Below are 17067 nucleotides of genomic sequence, written 5' to 3' on the forward strand. Positions count from 1 at the left end.
GTCTGTAGTCACAGTTGTTCCTTTAACCCGCTGTCAATCAATCAATCTCCTCGATTGACTTCGATTTTACAACACTATCAAAAGGCGGCCGGAGGACATGCAGAGACTACCTGCATATGTAATTCAGCGCTCCACTTTCCCTCCCACTTCACTTAGAAATCGACAAACCGCGATCTGATTGGCTGTTGACAAATCTCATTATTCATCACGAGTCGACTGTATAATGGCGAGAACACCAGCTAACTCTCAATATAGTTGTGAGGTGTTAGGATATGTTATATTATTGTGATCGAGGGAGAAAAGGACGAAACAAAATGAGTGCCGGACCTCTTGGATTGTTGGATGCCCGGTATGCGCATGGATATGGCCTCTTGTCATCATTGTCCGGATACGCCGCACATTTTGGGGGCCCGTTTGCATCCCTTGGATTCGGAAATCCGTACGGAATTGACTTTGGATCTCATCAAGTTGGTCATGGAGCCTACATGGAGGGGCTCATGTCTGCCTCCTCCCCCACCTCCAGAAATTCCAACACCCACCCTCTGGGGAGTCCCTCTGCAAAAAGTTCCGTGAAATCCCCAGGTAACTGCCTTGAAATAATTTAATTTATTGAAATATTTCTGGAAATTTTTGTTATGTCAGTCACCGCAATATTATGTAAGTTCCAGAACAGGGGAAAACCTGGCATTTTCCGAAGCTCCTCCTAAACCCTGGAATTAATTTGTAATCAGATATTGCAGAATCATCAACTGACATTTGTGTTCCTCAACTTCTCGTCTTAAGCTTGTCAGTTGTAAATCACAGCAGTAATTTCTAACCTTTTCTAAATTGTAATAATTTTCAAATAATACGAAATAATTTTCATGCAAAATTCATTATGTTGCATAATAAAAATTCAGCAAATTAGTGCGTAAACATTTCCCACAATTTCTGATGAGTAAAATAATTAGCAGGGGATTAACGTTTAAGTAAATTATTATTTATTTTGTGTTCCTTATAGATTCTAGCGACGAGGACCGCGAGAGCGCGGCCGCCAAGAGACGTCGGACCCGGACCAATTTCACGGGGTGGCAGCTGGAGGAGCTGGAACGGGCCTTCCAGGACAGTCACTACCCTGACGTGTTCATGAGGGAAGCCCTGGCCCTCAGACTCGACCTCGTGGAGTCCAGAGTACAGGTGGGTGACCGTATCCCACAGGAAAATATTCCTGTGTTTAGATATTCCTGTATTTATATATTTATTTTTCGAAACGGGTACTAGATAAAATTTGTAATCGCAAACCCGTAAACCTGCAGAATACTTGAGTATGTCTACAAAATATGCAAACGTTTGTGACAAGATACCAATATTTTTAAATATTTAGTGGATTTTAAAATATATATATAAATGTAGATAAATTTTCAAAATTTAAACAGGGGAAAATTTTGATAAATTCACTATAACAAAATTTTTAAAATAATAATTTTCTTTTCTATTTCGGATATATACTAGTAAGTTATTTAAGAAAATTAGTCGTGTACAACAGATGTTAGTAATTTGCTTTTTGAGATTTTCGGGGAGGTTTTAAATATTTACACCCCGATGGCCGTACATCATTAGACTCGTTTGTTGCCCCGGATAATAGGTCTACCTCGATGATCAAAGATCAGTCTCCTCTAACAAATTTACTTCGTAAAATGCTTCGAAAAACCTCTTAAATAATCTTTAAAATTTACACGCCAAAATACCATCACTCGCGATTTTCACGGAATTTTATATAAAAAATATATTTATAAGAAAATAACCTTTTCCATCAAATAAAATATTATAGCTAGGATTTTCATTACAATTATATGAAAATAAAAAATAAATTGATAGTAAAATATGGAAAGATGTGATACTGATTTCTATTAAGAATAATTTAGTTTTTGAAAACAGAGCTGAACAAGTAGTCAAATTGGATATTTTATTAATAAAATAAAATATGTCAGAAAGGACAGTCGATTCTTGAGAGAGAGAGAGAGAGAGTGAATGGGGTTTACATAAAGCTCGGTTCCTGAGTCATAGAATCAGCATGTATTATCCAAAGTGTCGCAGAAAGCCATAATTCGTTTCAACATGAATGTCATCCTGTGCTTTTCGCGTTTGACACGGGACCTTCTCCAATCGTAAAAGAATGGTCAATAAAAGGTAGAAAGTATTTAATCAGTCACAAGAAAATTAATTAGGATACCTGAGGATCGATCAAGGAACAATATCCAATGCATGGGCCTTGTAGACGAAGTGCGCGAGGAATGCAAAAATATACCTCTTTTATCGCCCCGATGACATATTGCAGCAATAAAGCACGGATTTCAATTGATCTATCCATTTCATCAATGTCCGGGGCAATAATTGATACATATTTTTTATTGATCATATTGTGACCAGGGGACACTCATAGATAATGGGCCCAATGATCAGAACTCGTGTCCATGTTAGCGGTTCTAATTGAAGTAGTGTTCGGTGCGCGGCGATCGCGACACAATACATGTAAAAATTCACACTGAACGCGATTTATGGGCGGCGGGCGGTGTGAAAATCAGACGATATCGATACGAGTCCCAAAAAACAAGCACCCCCAGTCATCGATGATAAATATTTCTAATAACGTTATGTAATATGCACATCTTAGAAAGTATTGTACAAAGTGAATTAATTGATACAATATATTATGATTGAGAGATGGGGAGATTAAGACATTTCGGTAATGATTAATTTTAATTCTATCTCTCTTTACGATCGATTTTATGACAACAGAAAAAACAAGGAAAAAAAACCCAACAACAGTGTCTAACTAGGAAGTATATATAGGAAATGATTAACTCTCCTCCCTTTCATAAATAGCGTACACAGTTTTTTTTTACTATGAACATGCTTTGTAGTGAATAAATTTATTCAAATTTATGCAAATTATTTAATTGATACGCTTAATTAAGCCTTATTGACAAGATAAGACAGGATAAAAACCACAATAAAGGACACATATCAAGATCAGTCGAGTTTTCTTTTTATTTTTGGGAATGCTACAAACAATCATTTATCTAATGTCGCCCCTTCCGATTTCTCTCGATGTGTCTTATTCTTACGATAACAATCTATTTGTTTTAGTATCGTTTCCTTTATTTTATCGTCTTTTTGTGGAAAAGGAAATTGTTACGTCTGTAGAAATGCAATATTCCGAAAAAATCCCCCTCGAATTTCTCCGCTTCTTTCTCCGCTCCGGAAACAATTTTTGGGAGGTTGATTGAAACAATTCTCCTCAGGAAAAGAGTTCAAAACAAATCTTTGTCAGGGATCGGAATCAAATTTTTGTAACACAATGGAACCCCAGAAGAGTCTGTCGGGACGGTAGCGAGATGTGACTATCCTCGGGTCGCCTTTACTGGTCCTCCTTTTTTGTCCCGGAGCTCTGCAAAGTGATATGGGTGACTAATCGCCGCGCTAAAATAGAAGTGTGAAAGGAGTCAGATAATTAGGGTTCGTTATGGTTGATCATCTAGATTTCTTCTGTCATTCAGTTTTTCTTTGTTTCGGCTTTACCAGTTAGATTCGGTCATCGCCCCAAAAGTTCAAAAATTAAATAGGAATTATTTATTTGAATTAATATTCATTTATTATGATATCTTTAATTTGATTTATTTGTATATCTAATATTACACCAAAACATTTAGACCTTAAATTGTTATGTCTCCTTAATTTTAAAATTGTCATGTCCATTTTGCGATGCAATCGGACTAGTAAATTTTAGCGCCCTTTTCCACGACGCGAAGTGCACTCTAGTGGACAAATCTCCTATCAAATAAACACTTATTATTTCCAATGCCTCTGTATAGTGTTTACACATCTGATTTTAAGGAGCAATGCAAGAGTCAATCTGTTTGTTCGCCTTCACGCCACAAGTCGCGGCCGGTCTTTGAACAGAGCGTGTACCGGTAAAGGTTTGTCGCCTCACCCCCTATTTGTTCTGCGTTTCAAAAATGGTCAAAGCGTTAAACGGCCCCGTGTAATAATGAAGGATGGTAAATTATGTTTGAATTTATTCTTATGTCCCTCCGTCGGCCGTCTGCCGATGTTGGTTTTTCTCTTTCCGAACAATTAGACAACACGCGACTAAAATTAAGCTGTATTAATGTAACAAAAATCCTTTAATTAATGGAAAAAATGTCTAAATATTTACACAAAAAATCTAAACATCTAACTGGGTGTTTCTCTTTATCAATACTTGTACTTTTGTTCATTTTATTTTAGCTTGGATTCATTTTGAATCTAAAAGAAATAAAGTAAATTTTTGAGCGGATATTTATTCTTCTTAATTTTCCTAAAAATAAAACTAATAAATCCAAGTTTTCAATGGACCAAAAAAAATATTGCAAAGAAATTTTTTAAAAAATTGACAAAATATGATTGGATACATTCGACTACATTTTATTTATAAAAAAAACCCAAAAACGTGCATTCCCTGGACGCTTCTTTCGTTAAAATTATCCAACATTTTTACATTGAACTATTTAAGGGAATATCTAACAAAAACTTGTGTATCCGGTTTTTATTTCAAATGTCACTGAATCACCTTAATAAAAATTAGTGACAATGAACGAACGAGAAGATTTTTTTGTAGAGTATTAATTACCAGCAATCGTTAATTGAAATGCAACAGCAAGTAGGTGACAGGTCATATGTTAATAAATAGCTAGATTTGAAACTTCCGACATTTTTCCCCCGAGTGAAGGCCTTTTCGTCTATTGATATGCAAAACGTCTCTTCTTAATGAAAGAATAGACTGTGTGACATGTCAAAACTTTAAAATTCACGTTATTGTAGTAACTTGATGACTAAATCAAAATAAAGAAAAAACACACTGACAGCTCCGCCTACATCGCATGGCGAATAATTGTGAAATCTTGTATGCTTGAATTTCAACCCGAAAATATTCTCAACGTCTTAATAAGATAACAAAATATGTAATAAAAAGGGTCTTAAACTTTGTGAATTACCATATAATCTGACAAATAAATGCCTCTGCCTCGTTAACAACATACAAATTACTTGATAAAGTAAATAATACACCTAGACCGTCCCATAAATCACCGGGTAATTGCCCATCTCCGCGGACCATGTGGTGTCGGACAGCATAGCCTCTAGTTTCCCGGATAGACCTGACAGCGCGGAGAATACACGCTGTTTTAGTTTTCAGTTTAAACCTATAATTTCATGGCGCACCATCTGCCAAGATGCGGCCTTAATTCAATTAAAATGTAGTGTACTTATTTCAGCATGGAGGAAATGAATATACCTTTAAACGATTTCACGTTACACATCAAATGACTTCGTCTCAAATTTCACTCAAACCATCGGGTGATACATGGGTGCACTGTCTAAACCAAAAACACTCAACCAATTTTCCAAACAAAAATAGAAAATTAATTCAAAGTTCCTCCCTAAAACATCCCATATTTTAACAAAAGTCCTGATAGCAGGTTACATGTTACATTTATCCATGGATATACCAATTCTAAAATGGTCCCAAAAACTAAACAAAAACCCAAACGTAATGAGTTTATTTCTATTTGGAGGGATATATTCTTATCAAAGTTTCATCATTTTTAATAAATAATTTCGTTCAAAACTCTTTAAAAAATCATGAAAATTAAAACTGTATCATGGCACAGGTTAATAGATGAGAATATTCTAACCGACAATAAAGCGAGAACCGGTTACAATAGAGCCCTGTCGATTTGTCAGGATTCTCTCACTCCCGCTAACACGAACTGCCTCGGTGTCGGCGGAGGTGGGATATCCCCACTCAGTAAGTGTTGGCAACCAACCGTCTATCAATATCTGATCTACAATATCATTCCCCCTATCATTATGCCTCATTTAAATTTTATTTCCTCCGAGGGACATTTACACTGAAAAAAATTGAGGCAAATTGAAAGAATATTCAACTGAAATTACAGCTAATTACTTTGTACACAAAGTGCCGTCCTAATGCAGTTAGGGGAATTAAGTGTTACAGCGCGTTCTCTGTGGTTCGTTTGCGAGCGAAAGAATTTTTCTTGCACTGATAAAATATCTTAACCACCACCAATTCATATTTAGCTGTAAAGATATGATCTACTTGAAATTAACGTCTGTCAACCATAAATTTTGACAAAATACTTACCCGACGATTATATTGAAAATTTTGTGAAATATTCCAATGGAATTCTGGGCCTCTTAAGAATTTAATAAAAAGAATATTTTTATGATATGTACCGAAGATATGAGTATGATTCTGTGAAATTGACCAATGAAATTTGATTTTAACGAAAACTCGCTTTTATCTCTTCAGGTCTGGTTTCAAAACAGAAGAGCCAAATGGCGAAAGAAGGAAAACACAAAGAAAGGACCGGGGCGCCCCGCCCACAACGCGCACCCACAGACGTGTAGCGGGGAACCTATGGACCCGGAGGAAATCAAACGTAGAGAGCAAGAGAAAATGGAAAAGAAGAAAAGGAAACAAGAAGAGAGACTCCGAAAGCTTGAAGAGAGAAGGAAACAAATGCAAGACCAGAAGCAAGGCCCGTACAGCCGACTGTCGGACTCCGACACGAGCCCCTCCAAGGCCGACAGCTGTAACATGTCGGTATCTAGTTGTAATGACAATTCTAACCATGGTGACCTACCGGACCAACCAGAGGATGAGGAGGACGCCGTGTCTGACCAGGAAAACAGGAAGTGTTCGTTTAGCATAGACAGTCTTTTAGAAGCATCCAAAGTTCCTCGTGGCAGGAGACCCAACTCCAAGTACCCCCGCGTGCAGGCAAGCAAGTCCGTTAATGCCCTGGGTCTGGGCATGATGCCTTTGTTCCCAATTACACAGCCCGTTGGATTTATCGTGGAACAAAGATCTCATGCTTCTTTATCTGATGATGAAATGTCGATTAATTCTGACGACGAATCGCTACATGAAAATAACTCGTCAAACGAGGACAGTCACATTAACGTGGAACAGTTCAGTGACGTCGAGGACGAGGCTCAGAAATCGCCGGCTCCCTGTCCGAAATCCCCCGACCCCTGCTCATAGCACCGACCCCCACAGACAAAGTGTATTAACTTGTAATTTCTGTCCATTTATCAGACTACAATACAGAGAGCAATCTTCTGATTCATTCCATTGATAAAATATCAATTGTATCCATTATCATACCATTTGACTACATCTCCAGCCTCTTGCTTCCGAAGGGCTAGTGCAATGCTTTAAACAGTGGCTTTTCGTATAGAAACAATGCGTTGCTGTACTAGAATTAATATATATACTCAGTTCTCTATTATTTTTTGTGAAATAGCTGAGGAACATAATTTATGTTTATATGGTTTTATGTTAAAATTAAAACACAGATTAAAAAAAACCCTTTTTTTTTTATCAATTTATTTGTTGCTAATTTGCATATTTTTCCACTTCATATCCTGGTGCAATTTCCTTTGAAATTCAGGAAATACATGCATAATGAGATAAAACTGCAACATAATATGTACAAGATCGATCACAGGCGACAGATTATTATATGAAGCTACAAGACAGATAAAGGGAGACAAAAATTAATCAGAACAAAGTCTAGTGGCTTTCAATCAAAGTTGGTAGAATGTTGAGTGGTGTTGGGGAGTTACATAAAGGTATTGCAAGGTCAGACCTGGTGAAAACCATCCCAGTGTCTGCTTAGTAAGGTGGCAAAAACCTCTGTCTGAGTCTACAATGATGACATTTGATAATTGGTTGGTCCTGCTAACTGATCATGGCCTTTAACTTAGTGTTAATCAGCCGACCGGTTCACAGGGATAAAACACAATTGCTCATGTTGTATCATTTGATGGATTACAAAATTGAAATCAAAGGAAAAGTTATCATAAATTCGAATTCTTCACATTGCATAAAATTTTTGATGGATTAAGAACATTTGATAAAGAATAAAGGATATTTGTAGACCTAATGGATGCATCTTCAAGGTGTTTTTTTATGAAGTGATAAAACAAAAAAATATCATTAAGATATTCGTCATTTTCCTATACCCTTTATTAGTCATCAATTCTAGACAGATAGACCTGTTTAAGCTATCGCCTTTTCAGTTAAACAAACACTCACACAATGGCGATTTCATAAACATGATTCTAACAAGGAAGGTAAGCATACCCTTCCACTGAACATTTTAAGGAGCCAATTCTTTAAAATCAAAAATAGAATACTGATATTGCAAAGTTTTTATAAATATACAGGTAAATATTAATAATGTATACAAAATTTTAAGAAATGGAGAGAGCCGGATAGTCAACAAATACCCATCATATTTACCTGGATATTTATCATATTTACCTGGAAATTTATGATACGATATTTGAAGCCGTAAACTATTATTAAGTGAAGAAGGTTCCTATTATTATAGATTAAAATTTGTAAATTTGATTTTCCTATACCTATATGAAGAACTCTTCTTCTCCAAGAAGATAAATATTGTTTAGAAATGGCTACGACCATTCTGCCCATTAATGCTAACCATTGACAATATACAGTGATTTTTGGAATTGTTCAAGACCACGGCATCACACAGAATTTACTGCGCGTACACTGTAGACCAATCTACAGTCATGTCGGACTCTCAAAGTTAAGCAAAATCGAAAAAATACCAGGCTTTACAATTTTACTTTAATTAGTGTAGAAAAAATGTATTGACTAATTAAGTTATAAAATGTACAATGAAGGATACCGATACTGATTATATTATTCGGGTGATTTTACGTTATATTCAATTATTCTTTGTTATCAAATTTAAAAGCATTTTTTTTTTAATAATTCAAATATCTAGTACTTGTATGCATTGAAATATTCACCAATGAGTACTAGTTTTGAAGTCTAGCTGTCGGCAAGATAATATGGAGCACCACGGCCTGATTTTTTGTATTTTTTAAACTCACGATATGTAAGATCATATGATCAATAATGATTGATTGATTGATTGATAGGATGAGGAAAACGTCACGACTTGCAATAGGTTTGGGATGTCATGTAACAGTCTGGGTTCGTTATCGTGCCGGCACAGACTTGATTTTTTTTACCGTATATCGACGGTTACGAACTCAATTCGAGCGCTTCACGGCATCGACTATTTTTATTTGAATGATTGATTCGAATTTTACTTCCCCGCGAGAATATTTCGTTCATTCGGAGACAATTGTGCTCGCTTGGAAACAGAGCTTAGTACTGCTTATAAATCAAAAAGAGTTTATAATGAAAAGAAATATGAAACTTCTAACTAATAATTCAATGTAGTTGAAAAGATTATATTGACTTTTCATTATATTTTACGTTTATTTATTTCTTGCTTGAAAAGATACACCTGTTAAAACATATAAATCGACACTTTAATTTCGAAGAAGGTATTAAATTTAACACATAAGTTAATAAGATATTAAATGGAATAAAAGTCAACTTACGTTATACATTTAAAACGAGGTTAATAGAGATATCACATATCAATGAAGATTTCTATGCGAGCGTTTTATATCTTTGCCGTAAAATCACAACTTGTTTCTCTTAATATGTTTCGCAAAGATAGTCTTTGTTCATAAAACCAACGACCGTCACTCAGCACGTACACATTGTTGGCTTATGATGGGAAGTTTTAGAGAAACTCTTCTATCAATTGTTATACACCACATCATTTTATGGCTCTAGTATTGAGATCACAGCTTAAAAAAATCAACGACATACGGGCTAAGGTACCTATATCGATAAAAAAAACACTACGGATAGAACTTCAAAAAATGTAGCTATTCAAACTCTTAAGCAACAGCTACCGAAAAGTACTAATCCTATTAATGATATTATCACATGTAGTGTACATATATACATGTACACACCGTGTACCAAGTCATCACGGATTGGTTTACTGATTAATAACAACACCAATGTCTTGCAACATAACAAATTTGAAAAAAAAAATGTAAAATTGCAACAACTATTGAACTTGATTAAAATTCATTGAAACGAGATTTCCTGCCACACGTACGTGATCGCGATGAAAGCAAAGAACTAACCGATATTGTCATTTATTATCTTTTGGAATTTGTGGTAATTTAAAACCTAACGTAATCTGTGATAATTAAAAAAAATCGTCGCAACAGTGCAATCCCATGATATTTGAATCCCAATAACAAAAATTCTATGTGCTTCAAAATTGAAAAAAAATAAAGATATAGAAATGAAAAAAAAAGAAGTTCAAAAATCATCAATGAAACAAAATAAACAAAAGAAAACTGAAGAAAAAATAAAGAAACGAATTTATTTCAGATATAAAATGGTATAATTCGGATGGTACGTCCTAAAATCAGTTCTTATGGAAACACTGTTCACGGAACCGAGGATAACTATTAGAAAATTAACGAAACTAAACATCAAATTACCGTTTACAAATTGAAACTGGTAGATGGTATATCATTCCTGTAAATGACAGGAATTGTACATTTTGTAATACTGGTAAATCATAGGAGGAATTCCATTCTATCGTCTTGAGTGCAATTTAAAATTTACGAAAACAATTCCTACCCACCAGGTAGTGTCACATACCAAATGCAATAACATTTAGAGAACTGTCGACGATATCAAACTTTAAAACCTTGAAAAAACTAAGCACTTTTATTCTTAAAATCGTAGTGCAAGGCTGCTGTCCAGCCTGAACTTATTTCAGTACTAATTAGTATTCTTCATGTATTAAATATTAATATATTAGTATAGTTATAGTATTTTTTATTAGCATAAAACCACATGGTTGATATAGGCATTGTATTAATACATGTAAATACATAATCAGTATGAACAAATTTTGCAGTAACAGGCATGTATTAAATACCAACTCTGTATTCATTAACCCAATCATCCATTTTTTCTTTTCCCTTTTTTACTTCTAATGTTTACGGACACTTGTATCATTATCTTGTGTATAATTAGACCCTTGCATAACTGTTTATGTATACCATTTTGTACTTCATATACATGTACCATTGTATATAAATGGTTTGAGTGAATAAACGGATTGAATAGAATTTTAAGAAAGCCCAAAAACACTTAGTGAAATAAAGCAGAAAAATACCTTGTAATCCAAAAGATATTGAAAATAAAATTTTGAAGTTGATGTGGGAATAAGGCGTGTTTAATGCCTTTATTCGGATGCTTAAGATGGTGAAAAATAAAATTATTAACATATCATTTATTTTCCCAAAAATTGTTTCAAACGTTATATATTTAATATAACATCGATTTGTAACCCTTACATAGGATTAATACTAATTAAGAATATGTTTGATTTGAACTGTACGTTTTATGCGTACCAAATCTTCAAATAGTGTCATTTTTTAGAACTTCAATGTTTTTATTTCAAATAGTGGGTCTGTGCTCCATATTTTTTTCATAGTATAACTAGGGTAGAATGGAAAACAAAGCAATTTCAATCAATAAAAATTCGGAGTGATGACCCACAATACATTAGATATATAATTTTCTATCACAATAACTAAACGTTTTTGGAAAAAATGATAAAGTCCGTCATAACCCGTAGCCAAGGTCGCTTAAAGCATTTGAATTTATACTTCTATTTGTTATGACTGAAATGGCTCAGAGGCTATAGAGGACCAGACATTGGAAAACGTTAAGAATATGGACTTTTTAGATATCGCCAACAATTGAGACAAATTGTTTGTTTTTCTTGTTTTTTCTTTAATGAAACTTATTTGTTTTATATTGGGATTTTTCATGATTGTTTTATATTATGAACAAATATACTGTATATGTTTAAAGATGAACAAAATTAGATTAAAATTTATTCTTTGATAGAACCATGCAATGGGCATTTGCGCCATTTTATTCCCCCATATTCATAAATTATATGCTCATGTTTTGAAACTAGAAATACTGACATCATGCAGTGATTTTTTTTATTTAATATCAAATACTTTAAATACTTATTTAATATTTTTCTGCTTAACTTTAAAGATTAAGGTAGGTAACTATTTTTTTTAATTATTTTTTTGCTCAACTATGAGATAAAAATGCATAAAATTGCTCTAGCTGGTATAAATAATTCAATTGTCAATTAGTCAACTATAGGTTTATACAGTGGGGCGCAGTTGATAGTAAATATAAAAACACATGTCGGCATAACAGGGCAGTGCCCTCTGGTGAACCGTGTGCAACGTCATCAAATACGTGATGCCGGAAGCTTGTCCCGCTGCTGGAAGCTGGCGTTGTGTTTTATTGAATTTAAATGTGCAGCTCTTAAAGGATCAACAGGTACTAGTAATAAATTATAAATTGCGCATATAATAAGTTATATATGAAATATTAACGGGCATTGTCATAAGCTCCTTAATTTTACAATGATGGATGAAAATGACGTCATAAATCACAAATCAGCCGTAGCTATCACCTGTTTTATATTGCAATATGACTAGGAGTGAAATAGTTTGGTGTGCAACATGTGTTGATTTGTTGACAGTCTTTATGATTTAGTTACTGCTGTTGATAAATGGAGAATGTATTCAGTCAAATTTATATCTCGAATAATTATGATTTCTAAAGCACCGCAAAATTTTAAGATTAAGAGCCTCCTCCAGTTGCAGTAGTTCAGTAAAAAAGTACAAAGACAATGTTTGTAATTAATTCTATATGGATTTAAATGATTTTATTTTCAAAGAACAAGTGTTATTGATTAAAGATAATATTATTCAAAAATCCCTCTAAAATAAAACGGCGGTATTCATTTGATTGTTCCTATAGTTCCAGGCAATGTCCATCTGTGACGGAAAGAATCGTTTATTTATTCCACTCTGCATAATTAAAATCCGGTGAATCTATGGCTTCAAGTTTGATCAAAATTCCGCAATTGGTTGCTTTTATCTTCCCCCAATAACAGATACGTACCAATAGTTTAGGGGCAGGTAAACCATCTACCTAAGGATGCAGGGGGGTTTATCTGGCTAATAAAGACAGATCCGATCACGGTGAACTTGTCAGTTGTAAACAATTTGTGCAATTGTTTTAATTAATCTTTCTACGCCTAATCTTCGTAGCCTCATTAACTTTGAGGGACTGTTTACTGGCGACGACCTGGGGGGTAAGAGCAAACATCTCTTTTTTTCATCATGATCCGCAAAAAGTCAAGATAACATTCTGAAAACGATTTATTCCTAACATGGTCTTCCTTTTTTATGTAAAATGACTTGGATGCGAAATTATTAACTATGACGTAGGGATGAATTTGTTAAACTTCTGTACGTTAGCAAACAAGTAAATAAAGCTTGACTCTTTTTTTAAAGACATGCAAAAATCAAATATTCTATAAAAATTGCTAATGTAACGTGTAGCAATTTGCTAGTACACTGTAATTCTTGCTTTTTATGGTGCAGGACATGGAGCGCATACATAATGTGACGTACTCTCTTTCGATATAAATAATAAAAATGACAAACTTTGTATAATCTTCACTATTACGAGTGTAGCACTCAAACGTGAGCTACTGATTTTTAAGTCCTGAAACTTCGTTCAAAAATCGCTAGGTCTTTTTTTTAATTCTAAATGATTTTTTTTTGGGTACAATTTAAAAATATTAAACCGATCATTATATATCAAACATGGTACAGCCATTCTTAACCACATTAATGTCTCATTATGTCCGATACAACTTGAAAACGAACTGCAAATTAATTAATGCCGGGTTATCTAAAACATCTAAGGGTATTATTGTATTCAAAGTTTAATGAACTTTGCACACAATTAAAAAGACGTTTTATGATGGTATCAAATATATTTGATATTTTACTTGAATATCCCTAGCAAAGTCAGATCATGGTCATTATTGTTTTTCTCTATGTAATGGAAAAAATAAATTTCATGGTTAAAATTTATCTCCCCGGATAAAAATGAAATACCACAAATGTACCTCTATTTTTTCCTGAACGTTTCCCGTATTTTTATTCATATTAGGAAGATATCATAATAGTGGCATAAAATGATAGAAAATCAGAATAATATCTGCCGTGAACCCCCCCCCCCCCCCCCCCCCCCCCCCCGATATTGCTGTTTATTTTTTTTATATATCGCGTTAATAGATTAAATGCAATCTAAAAAGAAATATTTAAAAAAAAAAAATTGAAAGCCAATTTCCTCATTATAATTGTTTAGTTAAAAAAAATTCTTTAATATTTTAATAGTTCAAAATATGTCAACTCAAATCATTACTGTAAAATAATTTTGATTTGCGAAATTTTTTTTTTACACAAAATATAGTTCCAAAAGATTTTAACCTAATAAACTGTTCTTTGCTAAAATGTACTGTATGTCTAAAGGAGAGAAAAATATAAACATTTTCCATACAATTTTTTGATAATTTGATTTGTTAATGAGAATCCTCCTCACACTTGTAATCCTAAATCCTCAGTCTCAGACACGTTCTACGTCTCTCAGTTCTTGATTTAATGACGATTGTTTAACATTTATGAATTATTCTTCAAACCTTGAATACTTGAATACGCAGTTCCAATCAGTTTCATTTGCCCTGACTTGGTTTACAAGGCAATTTAATTTAGAGGGATTTTAAATAGCAGTAGCGTGTTGTAAACACATTTTATTTCCTTATTAAGAATACCAAATAAACTATTTGTAAAACAATTTATGTATAGATGAAATACCCTTTTGTGAATTTTTTTTATTGCATTTGCAATTCTTTTCGAAAATGAAATAAAAGAAAAAAAATCTGTTTAAGGTAAAAGAAAAAGAATAATGAATGGTTTATGAAGCCCGTAAATAGAAAATGTAATTATTCCTAGGTACACGGGAATAATTTATGTTGTAGTATGTGCCTTTCTTTTGGTCGCAAGGAATAAAGATAGAAGTACTTGTTTACATCATTTTTTGAAGTATGGTTTTCAGGTTTGGATAATTTTTTTTATCAATTTCTATGAACATGTACATCCATTATTGTGAAATGAGATAACAGAAAATTTAAATCTTTAATCATGTTGAATTATACAGATTTGTAATTTAACATTATGAGAGAAAACATTTAAAAGTGAAAACTAGTAAAACCAGTAAGCTAAATAACTAATGATGTTGTCCGTAGTTTCCATATCCTGTTATTTTGCCTTGAAAGTTGTAAATCTAAATTTGAAGAAAAAAATAAATAAAAGTAAGTACATGTATTAAGGAATCGTTTATTGTAGTTACACTGTGCATAATAAACATTGTAGTATACCCAGTAAACGAAATAAAAACGAAACTAAACTGCCTATAAGTGACAATGTTGAAGTTTTTACAATCGGATTCACAATGATGACCCAATGTTTCATGGACAAAAATCTTTATGCACTTTTCATTATAAATTCCAGATGCATTCGACTAAGTGCTTAATTCTAGGTAAGAAAATATCTAGAGAATAGAAGGTTGTAAAATACATCTCTTAATTGAAAACTCAGACAGAAAAAATTATAATTTTATTTATGCCCCATAATTTTGGATCTACAAATTGCCTAGCGTTCATTATGGGTTACCTTATATTTACCCACAGAATCTCATTATTTTAAATCATTATGTCCGGCATGAAATTTAGCAGTAAATATTTAATGTATTTCGTCTAAATGAAAATTATTTTGACGCGCATGGATGATAATGAACTGTAATTTTTCGACAGTAATTAAAGCTGTTATAGAATTGATCCTTGTTCTTCTATAGTGTCACTTCAGCCGCATGGAATTTATTCAACAAAGTATGCAGTTTAAATGATAAATCGCTTTTTATTACAGCATACATTATTACAGTTCTATTAATGCTGGCGATTTTCCCATCTTGTTTACCTATTACCCTGGTTTTTATGGCCATCAAATGTTTCACCTATGCTTTTACTGATTATCTCAAGTTTTATATAACATCATAATTATCTCTGATTTTGTAGCCAAAAGGAAAAAATAATTGCTATTTAAAAATATATGTCAGTTTTTGTTTTTATGTATTATAAAATAACATAAATTCATTATTCTATTTTTTTTTCTTTTTCAGAATTGTAATCTTTGTTATGCTAACTGTTTCTATGTTAATGATGATATTTTGTGTCTTTAATCAATCAACAAAAATGTGATTCCGTAACTACAGATATTTAAAAAAATAACAATTTTTTGCTATCAGCGGCCCAATTTGAAAAGAAAGCCTCACTTTGAGATTACTTACTTACATACAGTGATTAATCAATCGGTGTTTTCAAGTTTATTTCAATCATGATGTTAAATAACTATTGTTTTTCATTGTGTATACTGTTTTTAAACTTCACTGTTATATATATATATATATATATATATATATATATATATATATATATATATATATATATATATATATATATATATATATATATATATATATATATAGGTACACTGTGACGTTCAGCCTTCAACTATTGCTGTAGGAAAATAAAACAGATGACCCTCTTTTGTTCGTGATCTCTAAAATTCAAATTTCAATATTTTCCTTCATTCTTTTTGGTATGCATTATATATATTTTAAAAAGAAATTTAGGAAATAGCGAAATTCCAAACCGATACCAAAAAATGTTGCTCATTCTATTGAAGCAGAGTTTATAGAATATAGCGATGGACAAAACAAATTGTTAAAACTCCAAATTTTGTAAAAACATGCATGAATTTATTAAAGATGATAAATGTTCTTCAAGCAATGAAGGTGGTTACACATCCAAATTGGTTTGAAAAAAATCTAAGGACTAAACGATCTAAAAAGAAAAATGTCAAAATGCTTCCAAACTACTTGTTATATACTTGATAAAATGAACAAAAACAAACTTTTTATAATAATTAAAAAAAACGGGTCATCGGGATGATTAGAAATGTTTATAAATAACAGGTAAATGATGATTATTTTAGTTCACTAGCTGACCACACACATTAAGTCGACTTTTAATTACAATATGCATATTCTGTTAAAAAAAAGTAAGAAAAGTAATCAAGATTGCAACA

The 17067-nt window shown here is 32.8% G+C and overlaps 1 protein-coding gene across 1 annotated transcript; it reads left to right on the top strand.

Moving 5' to 3' along the window:
• Positions 1 to 201: 201 nt before the first annotated feature.
• Positions 202 to 7412, top strand: LOC128164556 (homeobox protein unc-4 homolog). The gene is made up of 3 exons (XM_052828473.1): positions 202 to 582; positions 1001 to 1176; positions 6353 to 7412. The coding sequence occupies exons 1-3, from the start codon at positions 273 to 275 to the stop codon at positions 7085 to 7087; spliced, it is 1221 nt and encodes a 406-aa protein (XP_052684433.1). The 5' UTR covers positions 202 to 272; the 3' UTR covers positions 7088 to 7412.
• Positions 7413 to 17067: the final 9655 nt, after the last annotated feature.

The sequence above is a fragment of the Crassostrea angulata genome, chromosome 10 (genome assembly GCF_025612915.1).
Source record: "Crassostrea angulata isolate pt1a10 chromosome 10, ASM2561291v2, whole genome shotgun sequence".
NCBI classification, from domain to species: Eukaryota; Metazoa; Mollusca; class Bivalvia; order Ostreida; family Ostreidae; genus Magallana; species Magallana angulata.